This window comes from Mus caroli, unplaced genomic scaffold, assembly GCF_978045245.1.
Source record: "Mus caroli unplaced genomic scaffold, Mus_caroli_1 scaffold_9, whole genome shotgun sequence".
NCBI classification, from domain to species: Eukaryota; Metazoa; Chordata; class Mammalia; order Rodentia; family Muridae; genus Mus; species Mus caroli.
This window is the reverse complement of record NW_028227264.1, coordinates 57,650,560-57,676,397: the sequence shown is the minus strand read 5'-3', so window position 1 is coordinate 57,676,397 and position 25,838 is coordinate 57,650,560. Positions and strand designations below refer to the sequence as shown.

At 43.0% G+C, this 25,838-nt stretch overlaps 1 protein-coding gene across 2 annotated transcripts in view; it reads left to right on the top strand.

Annotated features, from left to right (window-relative positions):
* Positions 1 to 25,838, top strand: part of Mcu (mitochondrial calcium uniporter) — a 168,756-nt gene that overhangs the window by 125,681 nt on the left and 17,237 nt on the right. For both annotated transcript variants that reach the window (XM_029482392.2, XM_085842823.1), the window contains exons 3-4: positions 20,424 to 20,594; positions 21,648 to 21,752. In XM_029482392.2, the coding sequence (XP_029338252.1) occupies positions 20,424 to 20,594; positions 21,648 to 21,752 (276 nt within the window). The remainder of the gene's footprint in view (positions 1 to 20,423; positions 20,595 to 21,647; positions 21,753 to 25,838) is intronic.

The window sequence follows — 25,838 nt, the reverse complement described above, 5'->3', positions numbered from 1 at the left end:
ACTTCAGTTTGATCTTGTTCTAAATTCAACTCTCTAAGCATTAATTCACAGACGGCATGCATTCAAAGAACATCTTGCAAATTCACAGAAACAACAAAACTGAGAAGCCCAAAATGGATCCTGCAAGCCCCAGATCCTCTATATCTGTCAGTTTAAGTTTACAGGGTAACAGGAATCCTTTCCCCAGTGCTGTTGGGGAATCTGAATGCATACACATGCACTCATGTTTGGTGATTCTTCAGCCCTTAAAGGAAATCTTGCTGGGACCAGCCCAGCATCTAGGTAAATTGAGGCCAACAGCCATGGGTGGCGCCAGTGATTATGGGTGCAAACGTTGCTTACTAATTGTAAATTTTTTCTTCCTTTAAGTCTTTGCTATTCTAAGGCCAAAAACTGATGGCTTCTGGTAATTAACTCCTGCTGTTATCAGCAGGGCATTAAAAGAAGATTTAATTGCTAGGGCTCTTTTCACTCTGGCTCTGGGACCCTTCACAGGGACCACTCTCTGGCCAGGTGAGAGGCTTGGAGTTTGTTAACTCTTTGTGAACCAGAGAGAAAAGGAAAGGAAAGGAAAGAAAGTCATTAACATAGACAACATGCACACCAGAGGTAGCAGAAATGGCTACACCAAAACTTTATTATTGCTTTTAGCTTTTTATAATTTTTAGACAAAAAAAATTCTCTGTGTAAAAAAAGAATTACCTCATAGATAAAATGTTACACAAAAGGGGGAGTTACAGAAGGATATAGATAGTAAGTTCAAAGCAGTGTTTCATTCCATAAGCTCATTATAAGTTCAAAGCCACAGTTTCACATGGCCTTTACTTTATCATAGTGCACACCTGTGGCTTCATCCTTGGACCTGACCTCGAATGAATGCTTTCCCTAGATCACAAATTCGTTCCAAGCCTGCTTTCCTATCCCAATGCAATTAGCCCTTGACACGTGAAGGTTTACAGAGTTCTATTGGCAGCTTTACTCTATAGGGGGCTTGAGATTACTTGTCTCAATTTAAGAGTTCTATAAAAATCACTCTCAGCAAAAGGATGGACCATCTAGAGACTGTCAGATCCAGGGATCCATCCCATAATTAGCCTCCAAACGATGACACCATTGCACACACTAGCAAGCGTTTGCTGAAAGGACACTGATATAGCTGTCTCTATAGCTGGGGCCTAGCAAACACAGAAGTGGATGCTCACAGTCAGCTATTGGATGGATCACAGGGCCCCCAATGGAGGAGCTAGAGAAAGTATCCAAGGAGCTAAAGAGATCTGCAACCCTGTAGGTGCAACATTATGAACTAACCAGTACCCCGGAGCTCTTGCCTCTAGCTGCATATGTATCAAAAGATGGCCTAGTCGGCCATCACTGGAAAGAGAGGCCCATTGGACATGCAAACTTTATATGCCCCAGTACAGGGGAACGCCAGAGCCAAAAAATGGGAATGGGTGGGTAGGGAAGTGGGGGGGAGGGTATGGGGGACTTTTGGGATAGCATTGGAAATGTAATTGAGGAAAATACGTAATAAAAAAATTTTAAAAAATCACTCTCAGAAATTGTGAAATCTTCAATTCGTTTATAAAACATTCCTATATGAGAGTACATCTTCATGCAGATCTGCAGGAAATTTGTGCAATAGGGTGAGCTGATGCCCACGAATCATTAGACTGTGCAATAGTGACAGAAAAAGGCATATCAGCAGCAAGAAGCAACCTGGGTTGAAGTGTCTAAGGATCCTGCACCTTAGAGCTTACCCACTGCAGGCCATGCAAAACAGTGGGCTAGCTCTAGAAAATTCACTTTCATGCCTTAGCCTTTCCTAGGTGGCTTCTGACAAAACCCTTTTGTGGTCACTCAGTTATAGAACAGAGGCGACTAAGAGGAAAATTAGGCTGAAGAAAAACAAGGAAAATGCTACCTGGCATCCTTGTTCCTGTGTCCGGAAGACAAAGAGCTGCCAGAGAAACACTGATAAATATGTAAGCTAAGAAGCAGAACTTGGCTGTGTTGCTGCTGGGGACATGTGTGTGTCAATGTCTAATTCCAGTGTACACTTGATAGCAGAACTTGTCACATGGCCAAGAGCCAGAGATCTGCCGCATCTCCCACTCCTTCCTCTCCAAGAGCCCTCTAGAGCAGGACTATTTCTTTTCCTCCAACATGGTCTTGATGTCACATACAACCATGTCTGCATATGGGTCACTCCTGAATCCCGTTCCTTTCCTCTGCTAGCCCACATTAGCCCTATCCAATTAAGAGATGTTCTCTTCATGTAAGAAATAATCCACAGTGCTGAGACTCTTGGCTTGTGCCAACTAAGAGTATTTCATTAAAAAATGTCTAGCCTTTAGAATTTATGAAGTTACTATATGGTCCATGTTCCTATAACTCAGTATGTTTAGAAATTATATTTTTAAGATCAACAAAATCAGGCTAAAAGAGAGGAAGTTTGGGTGTCAGTTGGTTGGTGTGGTATTCATGGTGATTGATCTGAACTAATAAATTCTTATAGGCATCTGTATTATTTTGCCAATCACTGAATCAAATGTGTTCCTATAAATCAATCCATACGGAAGAACCCTAGTAATTTACTAGTGATAAAACTGTGCAGGGATATAACTGAATGTTATCTGAAATCATGGATGCTAATAGGTTATCCCTGTACTCCACAAGAGGTTAAAAATAATATTTGCACCCATAAATAAATAAATAAATAAATAAATAAATAAATAAATAAAGTAGGCGCTGGAGAGATGCTCAGCAGTTGAGAACATGTACTCCGCTTGCAGAGAACCTGAGTTCTCTTCCAAGCAACTACATCAGGTGGCTCCCAGCTGCCTGTAACTCCAGTTCCAGGAGATCAGACACTGTCTTCTGGATTCCTCAGGTACTGCACACATATCTTATATTTGCACTTGCTCTCTCTCTCTCTCTCTCTCTCTCTCTCTCTCTCTCTCTCACACACACACACACACACACACACACACACACACACACACACACTTTAAAAATAATTTTATGGGCTGGAGAGATTAAGAGAGGTTAAGAGCACTGACTTCTCTTCTGAAGGTCCTGAGTTCAAATCCCAGCAACCACATGGTGGCTCACAACCATCTATAATGAGATCTGACGCCCTCTTCTGGTGCGTCTGAAGACAGCTACAGTGTACTTAGATATAATAATAAATAAATCTTTTTAAAAATAATTTTACAAATGAAATCATGCATATTTTTATAGTGTGTATATGTTTTTATTGAGATTAAGCCCAGGGTTTGGGCATGTTAAACAAGTATATTACTACTGACTGATGACCTCCTTCCAAGATACCAACTTTTTAAAAAGTGCTCCCCAAATTTTTACTAATTTTTGCCCTTAAATAAAAACTTTCCTGGAGTTAGCAAGAAGGCTCAGCAGGTGAAAGCCACATGTCTGCTGACCCGAGCTTTGATCCCTAGGCCCCATGTGGTGGAAGGAGAGAGCCAAGCCCCACAGTTTGCTTCCTAACCTCCACACGTAAGCCACGGCATGCACACATCGGCATCTGCAGACACTCATAAACACAGAATAAATAAATGTCTTTTTAAACCCATAACTCATATTAGCTATAAGAAATGGAAGTACAACATCATTTGATTTAATGCAGCTCTCAGTATTCTTGCTACCTTCCGATTATACATCTTTTTATTTCATGCACCCATCCTGCGTGAGAGAGAGAGAGAGAGAGAGAGAGAGAGAGAGAGAGAGAGAGAGAGCATGCCCACGTGCCTATAATGATGGAGATTGAACTGAGAGCTTTTACAAGTGCTAAGCGAACATCCTTCCACTGAGCTACACCCTCAGCCTTTTACTTTGCACTGCAAAATTAATATTGCTTTAGATAAGTACAGTGTTTTAGGAACTTTGCCTGACATACAGTAAAGAAGGTTTAGTCACCATTAACAAACATTCTCACTGTCATTCATTCTACTTTGTCTTTATTGCTGGGTCATATTCAGTATCTCAAGGTGAATTGGCCTTCGGTTTTAATATGTACAGCCTAAAATGATACATTATGTAATATTACAAATTTAAAGATACTGCCTCTCAATAATTTCATGAATGATATTTGAAAGACCTTCTAATTGTGATTATATAATAGCTGATATAAAACCTAGATTATCTTTTTGAAAGATTTATTTATTTATTGTATGTGTATGAGTACACTGTAGCTGTCTTCAGACACACCAGAAAAGGGCATTGGATCCCATAACGGATGGTTGTGAGCCACCTTGTGGTTGCTGGGCATTGAACCTCTGGAAGAGCAGTCAGTGCTCTTAATCGATGAGCCATCTCTTCAGCTCACATAGATTATTTTGAACACTTAACTTCTCTACCAAAAGCACTCTAACACATTCTTCACTTTTCTTGTGTCCTGGCGGACACACTTTTGGTGACTGAGTGAAGCCTTAGACTGCTTCCATAGTAGCAGTCCCCAGCTTGAGAGCCATCCTGAAATCTTTGAGCCTGGATGCAAATGGATGTACACCCAACCCTTAACTCTGTCTTCTCTCAATAGTGTTCTTAATGCTACATACAAGCTATGCACGTGGCCCTGCTGGGCTGACCGAGTATACACACCTCAGGGAGTCGTTCTTCACAGCCTCCTTTCTCACTGGGAAGTGAAGACCATAAGAGAAGCATGCACTTGCCTTGCAGAAAGAGCCCTTCTGATCTGAGCGGGGCTTGCAATGATAGCAAGGCCCCTACAGCTTGGACATGTGGTCTCCAGCTTCTCATTTCAATTTTCCTGGCCCCAGACCTCATCTGTAAATGACTAAGAGCGAAACATTTATGGCAGATGGTTTGGACCTGCTTGAAACCTTCAGGGATCCCCTCCATGGTAATGAAAGCCAGGGATGAGAGCAACTCTAACATGGAAGATTTGTCATTCAGTCTGGCAGACTTTAGAGAGAGAGAAAGGTGATATTAAAGACTGTAAGGTCTTCTGATGGTTACAGGCCAAGACCCCATCTCCCTCTCTGTCTGGAGAGTGAAAGGCCAACTAGAAAAGATGTCGGTTTCTCTGACCTTCAGTTTCACAGTCCGAGTACTTGGCACTGTGTAAGAATTGCAGGGAAATTATGTGATTTCTGTAATCAGTAAAAGGTATGACTGCCTCATAAAAGCCATTTGGGGGCAATTTTTCATAATGAAAGTTCACGAAAATCCTGTATGGTGATATACAATTGTCTGTTTAGTCACTCCAGGCATGGGTAATTATATCTAAGAATTTATAATTCTTAGGTTAGGATCTGTGAGTGAGTTGCAGAGCCAGGTATATTCCCAGTTTCCCCCTCACTTTGGTTTCTGCCCTACTGCTTTTATTTTTATCTGTGTGTGTGTGTGTGTGTGTGTGTGTGTGTGTGTGTGTGTTTGAATTTCATCTATTAGTACTGTATTGACTTTCATATATTAGTACTGTATCATCTTTTGCCCTTCCTTTTTCCTCTCCAACTCCCATGTCCCCATAACTTCCTATGAAATTCATGCCCTCTTTGTCTTTAATTATGATTGTTACGCACACACACACACACACACACACCACTGAGTCCATTTAGTGTAGCTACTACGCACATGTGTTGAGGACTGACAATTTGGGGTTGGATCACCCACCCATTGGGAGTTCATTTCTGAAGGACATTGATTCTCTCTCAGTAGCCATTAGTTGCCCGTAGCTCTTCATTGAGAGCTGGGGCCTGTGAAGTTTCTACTGTCCATGCTGGCATGTCAACTGGTCAACTGGTATTCTAATTATGTAGGACTTAGGCAGCCATGGCTGCAGCTTCCCTGTCATGTGTAGAAAACATTATCTGGCATTAGGTAGCAGAGGAAAGACATTTACCTACTAATAATTGAGTTGTCAGCGTTCTGTATTGGTCAGGGTTCTCTAAAAGAACAGAAGGATAGATTGGATGCATATGCATTTAAAGCGGGTATTTATTAGAGTGGCTTACAGACTGTAGTTCAGCTAGCCTTACCGTGACTGTCTCATAGTGGAGACATCCAGTAATCCAGTAGTCGTTCAGTCCATGAACCTGCATGTGTCAGCTGGTCTTCAGTCTACATCTGAGTCCTGAAGAAGTAGGTTCTAACACCATCACGCCTCAGCAGCAGGACAGACGGACTTGCCACCAAGAATGACGACAAGCAGGCAAAAAGCAAAAGCTTCCTTGTTCCATGTCCTTATATATGGGCTGCTGCCTGAAGGTGTAGCCCAGATTTCAGGAGGGTCTTCTGACCTCAAAGGATCGAGTCAAGAGCATGTCCCACAGGCAGGCCTAGATGCTTGCCTTGGGTTTTAGTGAGTTTCAGATATAGTCAAATCAATAACCAAGATTAGCTCTTAATCTGTTTCTTGGTTTTTGGAGACAGGTCTTGTTATATAGCTTAGGCTGACCTAAACCTCAGTGATCCCCCTGCCTCAGCCACCTGAGTACTAGTACTATAGGAGCATAGCCATCACAGCCACTGCACGTCACTTACAAAAATGTGTTAAGGGGGAAAGATGTTTTGAATTGAATGGCACTGTTAGTAACCACTCATGCACAGCTGGATAATTGTTATTATCATATCTAGTACACATATCAAATACACATATCATATCAAATACACGTGTTACATATAAAGTGAATATGTCACATATAGAAAGCATATATCACATATCAAATATATGTGTCATATACAGAGATCATATATCATATATCAAGTACACCTGTTCCATAGGGAGTGCATATATCACATATCAGTACACATGTCACATATAGTAAGCATATATCACATATCAAGTACAAGTGTCACATACAGAGAGCATATATCACATATCAAATACATGTGTCACATACAGAGAGCACATATATATCAAGTACACATGCCACATACAGAGTGCATATATCACATATTGAGTAACCATGTCACATATCAGGTACAGGTCTCATATACTGAGTATACATACAATATATTGAGCATATATTAACTACATATACTGCATATCAACTACAAATATCATACCAAGGGCACATATCAAGTACACATCCTTCACCCTCACTTTAAAAAGACATGAGAAAGAGAAAGTAAGGAAATAAGAAAGGTGACAGATTGCAGGGCCTTACATCCTAAGACACCTTATAGTTTTCTACTTAAAAGACGTGTCTGACAGCTTGGACATTTTTTGTAAACAGGAGTTTTAGTTTGAATCCTTACCAGAATATAGGGTTAGACTTGTCCTGTCACAGAAGCCCTCTGTTGAAGGACGCGGGAAGCCTGGCTGTTCACATCGTACAGAAGAATGGCCACACCGCATGGGAAAGGATATAAACCCTACTGCTTAGCTTGGGAGGAAGCAAGCTTGTGCAGGATTTCAGCTGACAGAATCCTTTTCAATATTTCGAGGGAATTAGAAACTCTCATTTCTCTCACAAATGCAGCTTGATGAACTATCCAGCCTCGCTCTAAGGATTTAGATCCTGGCGTTTCTGTTGATATGCATGCTGACGCAAAAAATCTTTAATGGGTGGGTTCTGGAGGAAACTGGAAGGACTCTCGCTGTGACTGACCACCGTCTTTGAAGAAACATTCCGTATCTATGCTAAAATACCCAGTAGGGAGGAAGAGGGCCTTTTTTTTTTTTTTTTTTTTCTTTTTTCGAGACAGGGTTTCTCTGTATAGCCCTGGCTGTCCTGGAACTCACTCTGTAGACCAGGCTGGCCTCGAACTCAGAAATCCACCTGCCTCCCGAGTGCTGGGATTAAAGGTGTGCGCCACCACGCCCGGCTCAAGAGGGCCATTTTTTGACTGTCAGGAAGATCTTGGTACTCTACACAGATGGCACATTCTCCACACTTAGCAACATAGATACTTAGGTTGTCAGGGAGAAAGCATCTGTACCCAGTGTAACAGCACATTGCTTTATTGCTCCAGTTCATGCTGGCTCTGAAGAGGCCTCTCACAGGCCAAAGTGAACTCCAGCCCATTGCATAGGTGCTCATGACTTGAGAACGAGGGATTTGAGGGTTTGGGTTTTTTTCCCCCCACAGAATGGATGGAAACATAAAGTTCTTTTCTTGGACTCTGGATGGGAAATTTGTATTCCTGAGAGGAGAGATGGGTGCAGGTGTTGCTTAGTCCTGGCTGAAGTCACCTGGGAGAGTTTGGGGCACCTGAATGAGTGTGGTCTTCTCATTTGATCTCACAGCCATTATTACTGGTTTGACAGAAAGATGATATGCCCTGGAGCTGAGCTGTCTCCCAACTAGATAATTAGACAAAAACAAGCAAGTGGATTCCCACAGCTGGAGGAAGTACCTCTATTGAGGATCACTTGTGGAATAGTCTGTCTGCAGGTGTTAAGAAATCCCTCAGAGCAGTGAAAATTACCCCACACAGAAAACCTCAAGTTGAGATGTGGGTTTCTAATCCCCCCATTTGTGACCTGGCATCAGAACAGTGGTAAGACTCTAACACTGAGAGTAACAGTCCTCAGGTTCCCCATGCAAGCCTGTCATTTGGCAGAGCAGGGCCACTTTGTCAACACCTGAGTTGTCGCCGCATCTAAAGAGCAAAGCTCAAGACCTCCAGTGCCAAGAAGGATATGCAAGTTACCAAGTTCCAAAGCCAGGTCCTTGGGTAATGCCCTTGTCTGTTTGTTTGGGGTTTGCATTGTCTTTGGTTTTGACTCAGGGTTCCACTGCACAGCCCAGGCCGGCCTTGAACTCATGGCCATTCCTGTCTCAATCCCCAGTACAGGGATTACTGCCATGGACCATCACATCCTAGCTGGACATTTGTTTTCTTTACTTTAGTCAAATAATAGCAGCCTTGACGTGATCCTTCATATATAATTAAATTTCATTAATTTAAATTGTTAGAGTTACTTTTTAAATTTTGTATAATTTATTTCTTTGTTTGTTGTTTTCTTTGTTTTGTTTTGTTTTGTTTTGTTTTAAGACATGGTTTCCCTGTGTAGCCCTGGCTGTCCTGGAACTCACTCTGTAGGCCAGGCTGGCCTCAGACTCACAGAGATCCATCTGCCTTTGCCTCCCTATGCTGGATCTAGAGGCATGAGCCACCACTGCCTGGCTGATTTATTTCTTTAAATAAACAAGAAATACTGGTTTAAAATGAGAAGAAATTCAGCTTTATTGAGCATTTACTTTTCAAATATGAAGGAAATCAGTAGCCAATGCAGTAAAAAGAAATTATACATAAAAGTTTTATATGCAAATTGCTTAGATTTTTTTTTTCAAGAAACTAAGCTAAAGAAGTCTACAACCCATCAGGTTCATTATTTTGGTCAATAAACCAAAAATGTTAAGAAATTGCCAACTGAAATTGTGTAATATGATGTCTCGAAAAACAGAGTCTGGGATGGGGTGAGAGTGTGGGGTTTTATTTGTTTGTTTGGTTGCTTGCTTGCTTTGGTTTCTGTTTTTTCTCTTTAGCACCAAACAGTAAGAAGTCTGTCACTTGAATATGCCACAGTCTTATCTGTCCCTTGATTATTTCCAAGGTTTTCGTGATCCTGAGCAGAGCAACTTCTTCTACTCGCTTTTCTCTTGTTGTGATAGAACACCTACACTTTAACACAGCAACTTAGAGCAGAAAGGCTTTATCACAATTCCAGTCCTAGACCATCGTTGTGAGGAAGCAGCAGGTCACGTGACATCCACAGCCCAGAGCAGAGAGAAGTGAACTCATGCATGCTTCAGTGCCTCCCTCACTTTCTTGCTCACACACACTCCTGGGCCCAAAGCTTGGGACTGGTTCCACCACAAACGTGTCAGGTCTTCCCACCCCATCCAACCCCACTAGAAACTTCCTGGAAGACACGTCCTCAGTCCAACCTGATCTAGACAAGCCATTTCTGAGACTTGTTTCCCAGATGACTCTATGTTATGTCAAGTCTGCCATTGGACCTAACCATACCAGTTACTATAAACATTATGTGCTGGTTTCCACGTGAACATAAATCTTCACTATTTGGGGCAGATAGCAAGAAGCATGGTCAGCAAGGAAGAGCCTGTTGTTTCTGTGATGTACCATGAAACCGTGCCCTAGCATCTTCATCCCTGTGGCAGCCCCACAGCTCAGCCAGCATCCGTGCTGAACTGATGCTCTTTTCTCCTCATTGCCTTGAGTGGAACAAATCAGTTTTGCTCTTGCGATATTCAAAGGGATAATTGGGAATTCTCTTAGGCATGTATGATGTAATTTTAGACTCCCAATTCTAGGAAAAGCAAAAGAAACTCCTAAGCCCAGAAATGCCTCCCATATGTTTTCACTGAATCTTTTCAGCAGCCTTGAGCACCATGAGCAGAGTTGAATGACAGGTGAGGAGACTCAGGGTCAGTTGTGTTTAAATGCCTGACCACAGAGCCACCGTGTTGCCTTCTGGGAGAGCTGAATACTACGAAGTCTGAGTGAGACCCTGGGACCCTTAATTTTGCTACTGTACTTGAGTGTGTTTAGCATTTTATCACTCAGGAAGTCAAATGGACTGAGTGAGAGTCAAAGTGTAATTAAAGGTATTTTCCAATAACACCATCAAATGTATTGTTTTAAAATAAAAATATAGAGAATTAAGAATTAAGAGGAGGTTTTAATTTCCTTTTGCTTGTTTGCTTTTGTTATTTGCTGTACTTTTGTGTAGCTCAGGCTAGCCTGAAACTCACAGAGGTCCACCTGCCTCTGCCTCCTCAGTGCTGGGATTAAAGAAATTTGACACCACACCTGGCAGGATTTCACTTTTATAAAACCAAAATAAAATACTGAATCCCTTACTTAATCTTTAGTAGAATACAGGGAGAGAGGATAACTATGGTGGTTTGCATAGAATGTCCCTCATAGGCTCATATATGTAAATGCTTAGTCACTAGGAAGTACAACCATTTGAGAGGATTAGAAGGATTATGAGGTGTGGCTTTGTTGGACAAGATATACTATGCTACTGAGGTAGACTGTGAGATTTCAAAAGCCCAGCTGCCCTCCTCCTCTTCCTCCTCCTCCTTCTCCTTCTCCTTCTCCTTCTCCTTCTCCTTCTCCTTCTCCTTCTCCTTCTCCTTCTCCTTCTCCTTCTCCTTCTCTCCTCCTCCTCCTCCTCCTCCTTCTTCTTCTTCTTCTTCTTCTTCTTCTTCTTCTTCTCTCTCTCTCTCTCTCTCTCTCTCTCTCTCTCTCTCTCTCTCTCTCTCTCTCTCTCTCTGCCTATGGATAATGGTGTTAAGGTCTCAGCTACTGCTCCAGTACCTGTCTGCATGCCATTATACTCCTCGCCATGATGATAATGGACTCACCCTCTGAAACTGTAAGCCAGCCTCAACTAAACACTTCTTTTATAAGAGTTGCTTTGGTCATGGTGTCTCTTCACAGCTATAGAATAGTAGTTAAGACAATGGCCTTTATATAATGCAGAGGTTTTCTGATACTTAATCATGAATCAGTTATTTTCATAAACTGGTTTTAAGAGAACTATAATTAGAAAGGTAGAGGCCACATCACTCTTTCATCAAACATTAAAGGATGCTTTTTCACTTTTGTTATTTAAACTCACAATGCCTTAATGACAATATTTTATATAATCTCAAAGGGAGTCAGTTGTCTAATTTACTTGGGGTACACAATAAAATACTTAGTTGTTGTGATTAGAATCAACTATCTTGCTTGTAAGAAAGAGTCAAACAGCTGTGGTTATCAAATTATTGATGTGAATATTATAATTGAATTTTCACATATTAACCTGGAAGTCTGGGACAATGCCTCAGCAGGTAAAGGGACCTATTACCAAACCTGATGACCAGAGTTCAATCTCCACACTCACATAGTGGAAGGAGAGAAATGACTTCTGAAAGTTGTCCTCTGGCATCCACACACATGCATAATGGTGTTTACACATAAAGAAAGAAATATAATCAAATATTACTATGGAAAGATAAATATTTTCGTGTGTGTGTGTGTGCTAAAGATCAAACCTAAAGCTTCTACATGCCAGGCAAGCATTCCACCACTGCACTGTCCCCAACACTAGCAGTGTTTTGGTGGAAACTACATTTACTTATTAAAGGGGCAGCTCATACAGTGGCACACATGTGGAGGTCAGAGGACACTCCATGGGAGTTAATTATCTTCCTCTACCATGGAGGTTCTAGAGATTGAATTCAGGTCATCAGGTTGTAAGCAGATGCCTTTATCTGCTAGACCATCTTGCCAACTCTACCCTCAGTATTTTGAAACAGGATATTACTCTTAGCTCAGGTTGATCATCAACTTGCTAGGTAGTCTACGCTGGCCTTGACTTGGCAGCCCTCCTGTACTGACCTCTGAAGTGATAGAGTTGCAAGTTTGCACCACCATGCCTAGCCTGCGAGGATATTTTCTTAATTGTTTCCATATGTTGGTATGGCCCAGTGTGACTTGTCCCATCCAAACCTCTTGTAGAAGCTGTTTCCTTGATGCAGTACTGTCAGTGGTGAGACCTTTGGGAGGTAATTAGGTCTTGGAATCACCACGCTTACGGTTATGGCTTAATGGTTTTCTGAAAAGTTTGGGTTAAGTGTCAAGAAACTGATCTAGATGTCTCAAGAGTGGATAATGTTTTATAGGAGTTGGTTCCCCCAAAGCAAGCTGTTATAAAGCTAGAGTACCCCTTCCTCCCTCTTCATATATATCCTCTTGCTAATTTTACACCTGCTCTTGCCATGTGATGTCATCCACTGTGGGGTAGAGCCATGTGATGTCATCCATTGTGGGATGGAGCCATGTGATGTCATCTACTATGGGGTGGAACCATGTGATGTCATACACTGTGGGGTGGAGTCATGTGATGTCATCCACTGTGGGGTGGAGCCATGTTATGTCCTCAGCAGATGTTTGTAGGCTTGAGCTAAATAAATCTCTTTTCTTTATAATTTAATGTCAAGTATTCTGTTATAGTGACACAAAATGACTTAAGACATGATTATTTTTCAAATGAAAATGAGACAGAGTTAGTCACATTAGTAGAATGAACTAACTTTTATTCTGGTGATGACAAAAAGCCTTTTTATATAGTATGCAGAGACATTCTTGGAGGGTCTACAATTAGCTCATATAGGTAAAATGTGTTTTTACATCAATATGTTATGAGTATTTTAAAGAAAGGAATGCTCTACATAAGTGATTCTTCTGAGGTTATTTTGAGGCAAGTATATTTTTGTTGGAGATTGGTCCTAGTGCTTTGATTCAATCAGAGATCTGTGTGTCCAAATGCTAATGGTCCTTGTTCCCAGTTGGTTTTTGATCGATCAATAAAAAATGCCAACGGCCAATAGTTGGGCACAGGGCGGGACCCTTAGAGTTGTGTGGGCTTGGACACAGAGAGGAACAGGAGAAAATCACCATAACTCGAGATAGAAGGATGAGACACAGGAGCAGCAGGAAATAAGCCAACCAGCCACGTGAGACTTCAGGTAAATTGCCATTGGCCACTTCCCCAGTTGGACTTGGAGTAGCAGGGGAAGGTTTAGGAGTGCACAGCCTTTGAGGTAGGCAAGACATTTGTTTTTTATTCGAGGATCCAAAGATAGCTCCAGGGTGGGTAAGCATGTGATTCCCAGCAGCCAAAGCAGTGTAGCAGAATCTTGACACTGCACATTTAACTACATGTCCTAATTGTAGTGGACCCTCCAAGAATGTTTCTATATACTATATAAAAAGGCTTCTTGTCATCATCAAAATAAAAGTTAGTTCATCCTACTAATATGATAATTTTATGCTTAGCCTAATATACAGTTTAACCAAAACCCATTACCATGGGGGTAGTACTGTTAAAATATTTGTTTCTAGCTGTAAAACTAATAAATTATCTAAGACACTACTGAGAAGAATAAACTATATTGGAGGACACAGAAAATAGAATAAATGTAGATTACACATATTTGGGCTTAAAGATAATGTTGCTAAAATGTTTCATCTTCCCTAGTGAATCTGTAAACTGGGTTTAATACTAGTCAAAATTCAACAGAGACTGATGACATGGCTCAGAATTCATATGAGTGAGTAAAACCATACAGACAGCTCAGGCAGATCTCAGGGATAAGGGGGGAGGGGGGGCATGGCTTACCAGACAGAAGTGCGGCAGGAAAACAAGGCTTACTAAAGAACATGCTAATTGCTATCATCAAAACAGTTGACATGTTGGTGTGGGAAAGATTATTGCATCAGGTTAGAGAAACCTTGTGCCAATAGAAATCTGGCATGTGATAGAATTAGTTTTATAAATCAGAGGCAGGAGATGACAGGAATGACATTGCCCTTCATCCCAGCCTTGCTACTATTTTATTATCCACACTGAGCCAGGGTGATTTTTCTTTCTCCAAAGGAAATCACAACTCAGAGATTAGAAGTTGGTGTTTACTACTCCCACCTACAAACACACACACACACACACACACACACACACATACACACAATTGCAAGACCTCATCTCAAAAAAAAAAAAAGAAAGAAAGAAAAGAAAAAAGAAAAAAAGACAGACAGACTAGAGAAGTCTATTAAAGCTATTAAAGCTAAAGGGGAAATGTTTTTACCAAATGAAGTAATTACATCATGGGATGCTGCTAAAAGAAGCAGACTCAGTGCTGAAATCTCCACTGATTTCCACAGCCCAGACATCATATGTGATCTAAGAGAAATGACTGCGAGCCAAGCAAGGTAGTTCATGTCTGTGATGCTAACCCTGAGGAAGTGACTTAGTCAAACAGTGAAAACTAGGTTGCATTTGATCCAACTGCAACCTTCAGGGACGTTGTCTGATCTTGCAAGAGTTTAATTTTCTTAGCTATAAAAAATGTAAAATATTAAAAAATAAATAAAAAGAGGTTGTTGAAGAACTCATGATTCTTTGGCCTCCTGACGTTAAAACCATGTCATTGCATCTCACTTTTGTGATGCATTCATGTTATCAAAAGCGGGCAGTGTGTGCAGAGAACATAAGGGACAGAAATCATCTGTCACACGAAGTTAGTTCCAGGGAACTCTGCGAATCCCACCCTACAGGCCCCATTAACGGAACTGTGAGAAACTGTATTCATCTGCAGTTACCGGTAGGTGGCTGCTCAGCTGGTTGGTTTTTCCAGTCGATAAGCCATCCTGACCCGAACTTGCTCAGTGTGAACTGATCCTCTCTCTCCACCTTGAGAGTTCTGGGGTTATGTACCACCATTCCAGGCTGAGGGGGTGTGAGGGAGAACAAGGGGGAGGGTGTTTTACAGCGTTTTGGCTTAAACATTTGACCAGATAATAAGGTGTGTATTCCTTCCTCCCTTCTCCCTCCCCCCTACCCACCTCCACCCCACCCTTCCACCCCAACCCACAGGGGTTGCTCTCTTCCTGGCCTCCTCACAGCCTCAGTGTCTGGAGCACCTGGAGCTCTCCTTAGCTTACAGGATTCCAGATGCTCTGAGTTATGCTTAAAGCGCTTGTCGCACTATGACCGGCTCTAAGTGTTTACGGTGGCAACCCCATGACTTCTAAGCCTCTTTGAGGCAACAGTCTTGGTGAACATGCTTGTTTATCCTTATTTTATTAATATGGAAGTCAAAGCAAACACTACTTTGTGGAACTTACACTTGGTCGGAGTATCTCTGTAGTAGTGGCTGCTGTGGCCCTTCTTGTAAATCCCACTTTGCATCCAGATGGTAACTCCCCTCCTCCTCTCCTCCCAGGCTCACCTTACAACCACTAACCCCCCCCCCCCCCCATTACCTGTCTTCTCCTCAGAGAAAGGGAAGCCCTGCCTCAGAACCACCCCACCTTGGGACGTCCAGTTGAAGTTGGGCTAAACGCATCCTCTCCCACTGAGGCCCAACCAGGCAGTCCAGCTAGGGGAAAGGGATCCAGTGGCAGGCGACAGAGTCAGAGATCACCCTCACTCCAGTGTTAGGGGATCCACACAAAGCCCCAGTTGCACACGTGCTACAAAGGTGTAGAGGGCCTAAGTCCAGCCCCTGTATGCTTTCTGGTTGGTGGTTCAGCCTCTGTGAGCCTCCACAGGCCTTTTCTTGACCTGTTGTTAAAGTTGACAACCTTTGGTGATTGTCCTTGTAGGCTGTTAACCAAGAACTCTAGCATTTGCACTGTAATCCAGCATGTGGGAGAGAGGAAGACATGGGATTCTTTTAAAAGGCAGTGCTATAATGAAGGTGTGTGTATTCCATGCAGAGTTGTTGCTCACAGCTTTTCTATTTCTTTCCTTCCAAAGGCTTCATATTTAAAGGAAGACGTTAAGCCAGATGCAGAGATCTTCATTCCCCCTGTTGACTCTGTCTCAGTTATTCTAAAGACAGTAGTAACCTCTGGGCGTTTATCTGTGAAACTGATGATTTAATGAAATGCTCCAAGCCTTAGCTCAAAGAATGCTATCTTTTATTTAAATTCCCTTCTGCCTCCTTTAGAGATCTGTGGTTAGCTTGTCTTTTGCGTAACAGAAAGAAGATAATTGCAATAAAGATGCCAAGTGAATACGTTAATCACTTAATTTACTATCATTGCTATCTGTAGAAGAAACCTACATGTTTACATACCAGAGGCTGAGAAGGCTGGGTTAAGGATTCTTTCTGAAAAGGAAAATGAACACCTTTTCAAATGTGTTTAGATGTTGCAAATGCGTGCTGGTGTTGGTATTGGGTGTTTTGTTTGTTTGACCTGTTCCTGGGACAGCAGACTCTACCCTGTCATGGGTTGGTCTGATGCTGCTTGTATCCTAATGCTAAATACTGGTTCCTTGAGACTAGTGCCCTGGAGCAGATGTATCCAATGACCCTGTCCCCCAAGTTATCCCTGATTGGTGAATAAAGATGCCCACAGCCTGTAGCTAGGAGAATTGAGACAGGCAGGATCTGGAAGTTCCTAGGCTTAAGGACTGGGTTCCCAGGCTTTGGGTTTGGGGAGGAAGAGAGAGGAGAAGATGGGGACAGGAGAAGGCTGCCCTGGGGTAAGAGTCATAAAATCACAGCTGTGACACCTGGCCAGCTGAAGTTAAGAGCAGCCCAGATGGAACACGGCAAGTCATATTGTGTGGTTATTGATAGGGAAATAGACATAATAGCATAGAGGATAGGTATCTGCCCAGCTCTAGTGCTGATTAAGTCTTCCTGTAAATGTAAAGGTTGTGTGTCTTTTATCCAGGAACTGAATGGTCAAAGGCGGCATAGACACCCCTGTTGAGATTAAATATTCCCTATGACACTACTCTTTGAGTGAGGTTTTTTTTTTTTAACTTTCTATGTCAAATCTCAAGTCATGTATCTGTGTCAGTGAACTATGAACTCTAATGGTGATATCTGCCCTGCTGCGAACACACAGTGTGTCTCTGGCAACAATTTTCAGAAATCTGGACATCAAGCAGCATAGTCCTGCAATCCCAGCTAACGGAAAGCAAATGGCTGCAGGCAGCTTCCCAGCCCCCCAGCCTCCTCCCAGCCTCCCAGCCTTTCAGCAGGAAACAGCTTCTAGACTCTTGCACAAGGAGAAGAAACAGCCAGGTCCAGGTTGGCCAGCTGAAGTGAAGAATGGACCAGGGAACTGAACAGGCCCTGCTGGCTAGGCAGCCGGGCTTGTGTGATAGCGTTCCTGAGCCAGGGCTGTGAACAGCCAGAGCTGCCGGGTTGTCTGCTTAAATAAGGAACACAACCGGGGTAGGCAGCCATCCTTGGGGTGAATGGCTCATCAGCTGCGATTGTGGGACAATGGTCCTAAGGAAGGGCCTGAGAGGAAATCGTGTTCCTGTGAGCCTGCCTAAAGTCTACTGCTCTTGTTCAGAGACTAGAAAAACTTTTTCAGAAGTTATTTTTACCAGAAAACATAAAAATGAACGAATCTCAGGGTCCATATCATTTTATCCAGCCAGAATACTTACATACGTAGACACTCCAAAGAGATTTCCAGAAAAGTCACCTAGGAAGTAGCCGCACAATAAAGAATTCTCTACTTCTGTCATGAAAGAGTTGTACAGTGCTCAGCAATACAAAATTAAGGATATATAAGCAGTGACTAAAATTACCTAGTCGTGGAGTGTCAGGAGGCCATCCCCTAACTCAGCCTACAGAGACCCAGAAATGACAGAGATGATGAAGAAGTCAGCAAATGTGTTAACATGGAAACAGGGGTGAGACTGTAAGAAAAGACAAATTAATTTTCTGGGTTTTTTTTTTAATATCTGAAATTTAAAAACCATACAGAGCCGGGTAGTGGTGGCACACTGGGGAGGTGGAGGCAGGCAGATCTCTGAGTTCAAGTCCAACCTGGTCTACAGAGTGAGTTCCAGGATAGCCAGGGCTACACAGAGAAGCCCTGTCTCAAAAAACCAAAAATTAATTAATTAAAATAAAAACCATACAGAAGGAATTAACGAGATAGATGATGTGGAAGGAAACATCTGTAACAAGGGAATAAATAGTGCTGAAGCTGACCCAGAAGCTGACCCAGGGAAGGACAGGAAATATAGGAAGAAGGCTCAGCAGGTGTGGAGCCAGTACCCTGTGACTGAACGGAAACATAGTTAGGGCTTTCAGGGAGGGGTAGAAGACAGAAAATTAAATAATGGTCAGATTTTCTCCAAATTTGGTGAATGCTATGAGTGCACAGATCAAAGACATGCATCCGTTTCCAAGTAGAATAATCACAAAGGAAAACAAGTGACATCACAACCAAACCATCGGAAGCCATGCTGACCAGAGGCCATGAAGAGCACTCGAGGAATACAGATGGATGACACATAGAAGAAAGATACGATAAGCCTAAACTCCTTATTCCATTAAGGCAAGATGATGAAGTTAATTCTTCCAAGAGTGCCAAAACGGGGGAAAATCTGTCAGATAGATTTTCTCTTACATACTAAAAATATCTCTCAAAAAATCAAGGTGCAGTGACTTTCTCAGATGGAGAGAACTCATTGGCAGTGCATTTGCGCCACAATGATGTTTAAGATGGCTCTTCGGACAGAAGGGAGCACTGAATGAAGCACGAATGCTTTGTGAATGGTCACTTTAGTATTGAGAGAATAATGTGCTCTCTGTTCAGTAGAGGCACAAAGATTTTCCAAATACCGATTTGCTGGTGGCTGAATCTGCCACAGATGGATGTTAACTATGCCACAAGAACATTCCAGTCGTCGTGGAGGCTTCATTGATAATCACTAAAGACAAAAATAACCCACATTCTGTTAACGGACGTGAAGAGCAATCTCAGTGGCTCTGTGCATCAGAATAGGACCCGGGAGGATGAAGACACTAAGGGTGGACCTGTTACTTTGCATGTTAACCTAGAATTTTAAAAAATTCTGCTCAGTGATACAAACAAATGAACTACCGTCGTCTGCATATAGCATGGATGTGTCTCATAGCCATGCCGAGGGAAAGCCACCATGCAAAGAGTTGCCAGCCATAGAGCACCAGTAACAGTTGGTAATACCACAAAATCAGGTAGAGTAGCTCTAGAAAGCAGACCCAAAGTGCCTAGGAATTTGCAGGGTAGGGCTGAGGGAGTCTGAAGGAGTCATGGGGATGGTCTTGAGAATGTCTGTTGAAAATAAGAATTGTTGGGGGTTTGTTTTTGAGACAGACGAGGAAGGAGGAATGAGTGTGGGCCACAGCTCTGGGAACTCGCAACAGTTTCTCCTGATGATGGCTGTGATGCTACTGAGAACCACAGAGGAGCCTTTTGATTGTTAAAGCGAGCGAGCTCGTTAGCAGTCCTTGGTCAGGCAGTGTGCTGTGTAAAGAGATTTGTCTCCTTTCTTCCTAAGGACATTCTGAGAATTAGGAGCCCACTCTCTATGTATGAGCAGCGTTCCTTATTTCCCCTTCTCTTTCTTTGGCAGTGTTGATGCACAGAGCCTTAGTAAAATGAATCTCAGAAAACCTTTTCTAAGAATAATTTTCAGATATATTCTTAAAGCAATATTTTCAGCCCCAAACCTCACATTAGCAGCTAAACACTTAAAGTTGGTGCCGACAGGAGAGGGAAAGGCTTTGGAGTAAAAACTGGGATTGGGTCTTGGCTCAGGATCTTTGGGAACTGTGTAACTTCTTGGGCTTCACATCCTTTTTTTCCAGATAGGACCAGGACTTGACTCGGCCATACCAAGACCCCCTGTGTTGTAGTCCACAAAAGCCTCTCTCTGGCCTACTCAGAGACAGCCATATCTAAAAAACTTAGTCCACTGCTCTGATTGATCTTGAATGAGCCTGTTCCCAGATTAACTCTAAAAGTTCTTATTCCTAAGCCTTCCTTAAAAACCTTTTAAGTCACACTAATGGTAGTGTGTGTTCCCACCACAGGCAGGAAAAATGATGATGAGACTTTTACTGATACTATAATCTAACCATCGTATGTTTGTGGGTCTTTTCGCTCAGACGTGACGGTGGTTTACCAAAATGGATTACCGGTGATATCTGTGAGGCTACCCTCTCGACGGGAGCGCTGCCAATTCACACTCAAGCCTATCTCTGACTCAGTCGGTGTGTTTTTACGACAACTGCAAGAGGAGGATCGGGGAATTGACCGGGTCGCCATCTACTCACCAGGTAAGGTCATGCTCACGTTTACTTCTCACCTCCTCCTCAGGCCCGACCCCAAGCAGCTCGGTACAAAAGAATATTGTCCTGTTAGAAGGCATGTGAGCTTTGGTTTGCAAGCACGGAAGACAAAGCCTTGTTCCTCCCAGTGGTCCTCGAACTGTTCTTGTCAGCAGATGTGTGCCCACAGGGAGTCTCATTCCAAAGCCGCTCGCATCCAATGTCACCACAAGGACAGACAGGCAATCACATTTCACGTCCTTGAGGTCTCTTATCATTACCGTAGGTGTGGAATATGTTTCTCCAGCAATTGAGCACTCAAATGTTTACCAAAATAGAGTCTGTGATTTGAGAGTATACAATAAGACACTAAAACCTCTCATTTGATGTAACATCTGTTTATTTAAGTGCCAAAAAAAAAATTGTTTTCGCTTTGACTTAGAAAAGTCTTTCAAACCTACAGAAAGATTGAGACTAGCAAGTACCCATTTACCCTTCCGTTGGGGTCACCAGCCAGGACAGCTGCCGACTTCTGTCCTTTGCCTTTTAACTGTGTGCTTTAAGCACTCCAGACTTATCTAGTCCCATCCTTGGTAGAGCACCCTTGGTAGAGCTATTTGCTGCCCTTTGCTCCCTATCTCAACCTCCCCTGCTGAATTAATTAGCAGCTTCCCCATGGCTGGGCTGCCAAGTACCATGAGATTGAGAGCCAGGTAGGTTATTCTCCAGCTTCCAAGGTAAAGGCCCGCACCGCACTGCCCTGCAGGTGAGTCCAGATTCCAGATAGGTCTGTCTGTGACCAGCAGTTACCCCACTTGTTGCCACAGCTGCAGGGAAAGCAACAGTTAAAGCATCCAATTTGGCCTAAACACAAAGAGCATCAGATATACACCTAATCTCTGCCCAGCATAGGCCTGAGGTGAGGCAGAGGCAGAGTTAACTGAGACATGAGAGCACCTTAAAGCTATTTGAGATTTGGGGATTTATGTTGCTACGGGGGTTTTTCTGGTCGTTCTTAAGTAATGACGGGCCTGTGACACGTTCTATTTAAATTGTTCACAGATGGCGTTCGAGTCGCTGCCTCCACGGGGATAGACCTCCTGCTCCTCGATGACTTTAAGCTTGTCATTAATGACTTAACATACCATGTACGGCCCCCAAAGAGAGGTGAGAGCAGCTTTAATACGGCTTTGTTGATGCGGGAAGACCTTTGGGAGGATCTTAGTCTTTCCCTGAGTGCCGGGGGAGCAGACACCAAGCTGTCTTCCCACTCTGTGCAGTGGGATTGTTCTGGCTGAGAGCTCAGTAGAGCCTGGCTCTGCATGCCTCCAGCGCTTGAATTCCACCTCACTGCTCGACTTACCTGGCTGTCCCAACCGTAACCTCCTTCCTGATTCATTTCTTCTCTTTAAATATTTTTTTTTTATTATACGTGTGTGTGTGTGTGTGTGTGTGTGTGTGTGTGTGTATTTACCTTTGCACACTTGTAAAAGACAATCCTTGAGAATCAGTTCTTTTCCTCTACCACGAAAGTACCTTGTTGTTTTTAAAACAAAATCCCAAACACTCTACTAAAGGAAGATGGAGGAGCCAGACACTGGGGTGAGAGCCTGCCAGCTCCGAGAGGCAGAGGAAGCACCTAGCTGACCTTCCTGCTCCACGCGCTTTCTCCTTCATGCTGTCTTAAATACCCTCCAGCCCCACATCCGCCTTTCCACACATCCCGTGTGGCTGGTTGCTTGCTCTGCCTCCTGACCTATGGTTGACTTTATTTAATCTTGTTTACAGAAAGCTCTTGGGTTAAAGGTGTGCCTAGGACAAAGCAACACAACTAGAAACAGGGATTTCAGTAAATAACACACTCTCAAGGTTCGCCATGTGGTCAAGTACCTCGCACTAGTCCCTCAAACAGAACTCTGGTCCCCAGGCTGGGCAGCAGGCACCTTGACCCACTAACCTGCTAAGCCAACTCACCAGCCTTTTGGTTTCCTCGCTGAAGGATCTCTGTTGGCTTACAGTTCCAGAGGAACACAGTCTTATCATGGCAGGGACATAGAACTCTTATACACTAAGCTAATGTGAAGGGAATCTTTATGTTTAAATAAAGGATTTCTCTGTTCTGCTAAACACTACACTAGATGTTAGTCATTTTTCTTTCTATGATGGTTTACATTCGGCAGATTAAAGTCACACCTGTAAATGATATTCCTTGGCTTCCAATGGGGTTAGTAAGTGCACTGGAGTTGTTAATACAAACTGTATTTGATAGATCTGACTTAGAAAAAGTATGTCTACGTTTACCTTCTGCATATACAGAACTTAAACACATCAGATAAGACTGAACAAAATCATCTCACACAAAGCCTGCCAAAAAATCTCTTGTACAACACACAGCAGGGTATTGTTTAGACATAATTAAATGTACATATGTAAAACACAGTGTCAAACAAACAGACAAACCCCATTAGCAACCCATATAGCATAGGATAGATTATTGATTGATTATCTCTGTGATCCCATGGCTGAGTGGAACCAGCAAATGGCAGGCTCTGCCAGACATCACTAACATGGAAAAAGATGGGATCTCAAGATGTGAATCCAGATTCCGGCTGAATGCATAGTGTTCTCTCGCCACTAGAGAATCAAAATGTTCTGAGTCCTATGGCCATCTATAATCCTTAGGACCTTCTGACATGCATATACTTAGCTGTGGGGGGAAAGAGCGAAGCACTCAACTTGGTACCCATTTTAAGAGGGCACCAAAACAGCCAGTAGTCAAAGTAACATTTTATTTTGTTTTGTTGTTGTTGTTGTTTTATGGTTTTTTCGAGACAGGGTTTCCCTGTGTAGCCCTGGATGTCCTGGAACTCACTTTGTAGACCAGGTTGGCCTCACACTCAGAAATCCGTCTACCCCTGCCTCCCGAGTGCTGGGATTAAAGGCGTGTGCCACCACCGCCCAGCCTTCAAGGTAACATTTTAATGACCAATTTTTATACACACATACATAAAATGTATGTATGTATTTCTGGTTTTTCCATTCATCTCCAGCACCAGTGTAGCTCTGCCCAGTGCTGATGCCCAGCAGCCTCCAGTGTAGCTCTGCCCAGCATTGATGCTCAGAAGCCTCCAGTGTAGCACTGCCCAGCATTGATGCTCAGCAGCCTCCAGTGTAGCTCTGCCCAGCGCTGATGCTCAGCAGCCCTCGGGGATGGCATTGCTTCTGATGTCTCGTTGGACATTTTCCTCTCTTTGCCTGAGATACTGTCATTCCCCCTGCCATAATCACTGCACCCTACACTGACTTCCTAGGCCAGCACTTCTCAACCTCCCTTATGCTGTGACCCTTTAATACAGTCCCCATGTTGTGGTGACCTCCAATCAAAACATTACTTTTGTTGCCACTTCATAACTGTAATTCTGCTGTTGTTGTAAATCTTAATGTGAATATCTAATATGCAACCCCTAAAGCAGTAGAGACCCACAGGTTGAGAATCATTCTGCTGTTGTTGTAAATCTTAATGTGAATATCTAATATGCAACCCCTAAAGCAGTAGAGACCCACAGGTTGAGAATCACAGTCCTAGGACATCTCTTCTTAATGCTATTCTTTAAGCCAGGCATTAGTGGCACACACCTTTAATGCCAGCGCTTAGGAGGCAGAGGCAAGCTGATCTCTGTGAGTTCAAGGCCAGCCTGATCTACACATTAAGGTCCAGGACAATAAGGGTTACACAAAGAAACCCTGTCTCAGGAAAAATAAAAAATAAAATAAAAAGGAATTACATATATCAAAGAAAAAGTTGAGAGTGGAAGCCTAAGTTTAAACGCCCCCAATACTGTCCGTGTTGGCCTTATCAGATCAGATCACCCCTACACCCCTGACGTGGCCCCTTCCTCCCTGCTCCTTTCTCTCCTGCATTTTCTTATGTTAAAATCATCATGTCAGCTCGACTATGACACCCTAAAGGATCCTATTCACTCTTTCTCTGGCTCCAAGCAAACTAGAGGAGATAGCCTCTGAATTCTGCTGCTTCTTTTTCTCTGTAAACGCCCTCCAAGAAGGCGGGCTCTGTGAATCACGATTCCTTCTATGTTGAAGGAATTAAGGAACCAAATGGGGAGCATTTTCATTTCTCAGAGGCCAGAGTCTCTTATCTAATGACAGGAAATGAATGAATGAACGAACGCCGTGTAACACTCAGGAAAGTAATAATGTGAGCTTCTGTATACAGTGGCACACACTAAGGGCTTTCTTTTGACATTATGACTGATCCAGTAATTTGTGGATGTTTTCAAACAGAAATAAATGCTTTCGGTTTTTTAAAATAAAGCTGCTCTCAAGCAGGTTAAGGAAAACTAAGGCAGAAACTGATCGTAGGAGGAGTTATATTTGACCCACGGCGGGTTTCTTTTTTTCCTTTTTCTGTGTCTCAAAACTACGAGGTATCTGCCCAGCTTCACTAGAAGTAGATTGGAATAGGAAGTTCTCAGGGGTTGTAAGTCTGAAATTTATGAAGAGCATTGTAACCCAAAGGGTGAGATTTGAAGAATTTTTTGTTCATCTTTGGACTTTAGAGTCAGTCTTACTATAGAGCTGAGGCCGGCCTCAGGTTATCAATCCTGCCACCCCTCCCCCTCTCATACCACCCCTTCCCCTCTGCTGTCTGTAGTATAGGTTGTCACCACCATATCTGGCTTCATACATAGCTTTAAAAATTGTGTGTGTGGTGGTGCAGTGTGGCTTTTAAGAACTAAAATAACTCAGAATGTCATATAAACTGTGATTTCACACACGCCAGGCTCCAGAGACAGAGGGCTCATTCATGCTCAGTCAGGAATGGCCACACGCCATGTTTACAAGGGATAGCGGGCTGTAGGTGGTGTGGGTCCTTAAATGTTGACAGCCTTGTGCCTAAGCCAGGGGAACAAGAGGACCTGTATCCCAAGTTGAAACAAAGAGACATGGCATAACAGGAAGGCTAGCTGCCAGCTCTGGCACATTCTTTTAGTAGTCATGGCTGGTCGCCATTGAAGTCTCAAACAGAAGCAAGGCTGTAGAAAGGAACACAGTCTGAAACACAGCTCACTGCCTTTCTCTCCTTGGAAAGGAAGGGAACGCACCCATGTCACAAGAGGATCCGACTTCCCTGCTAAGGAGAATCACAAGATTGGCACCACTAAAGCCAGTTCCCCTTTAGCCATCCGCAGGAGGGTAGAACACTCACTTCATAATGATATGACTCAAGGAACA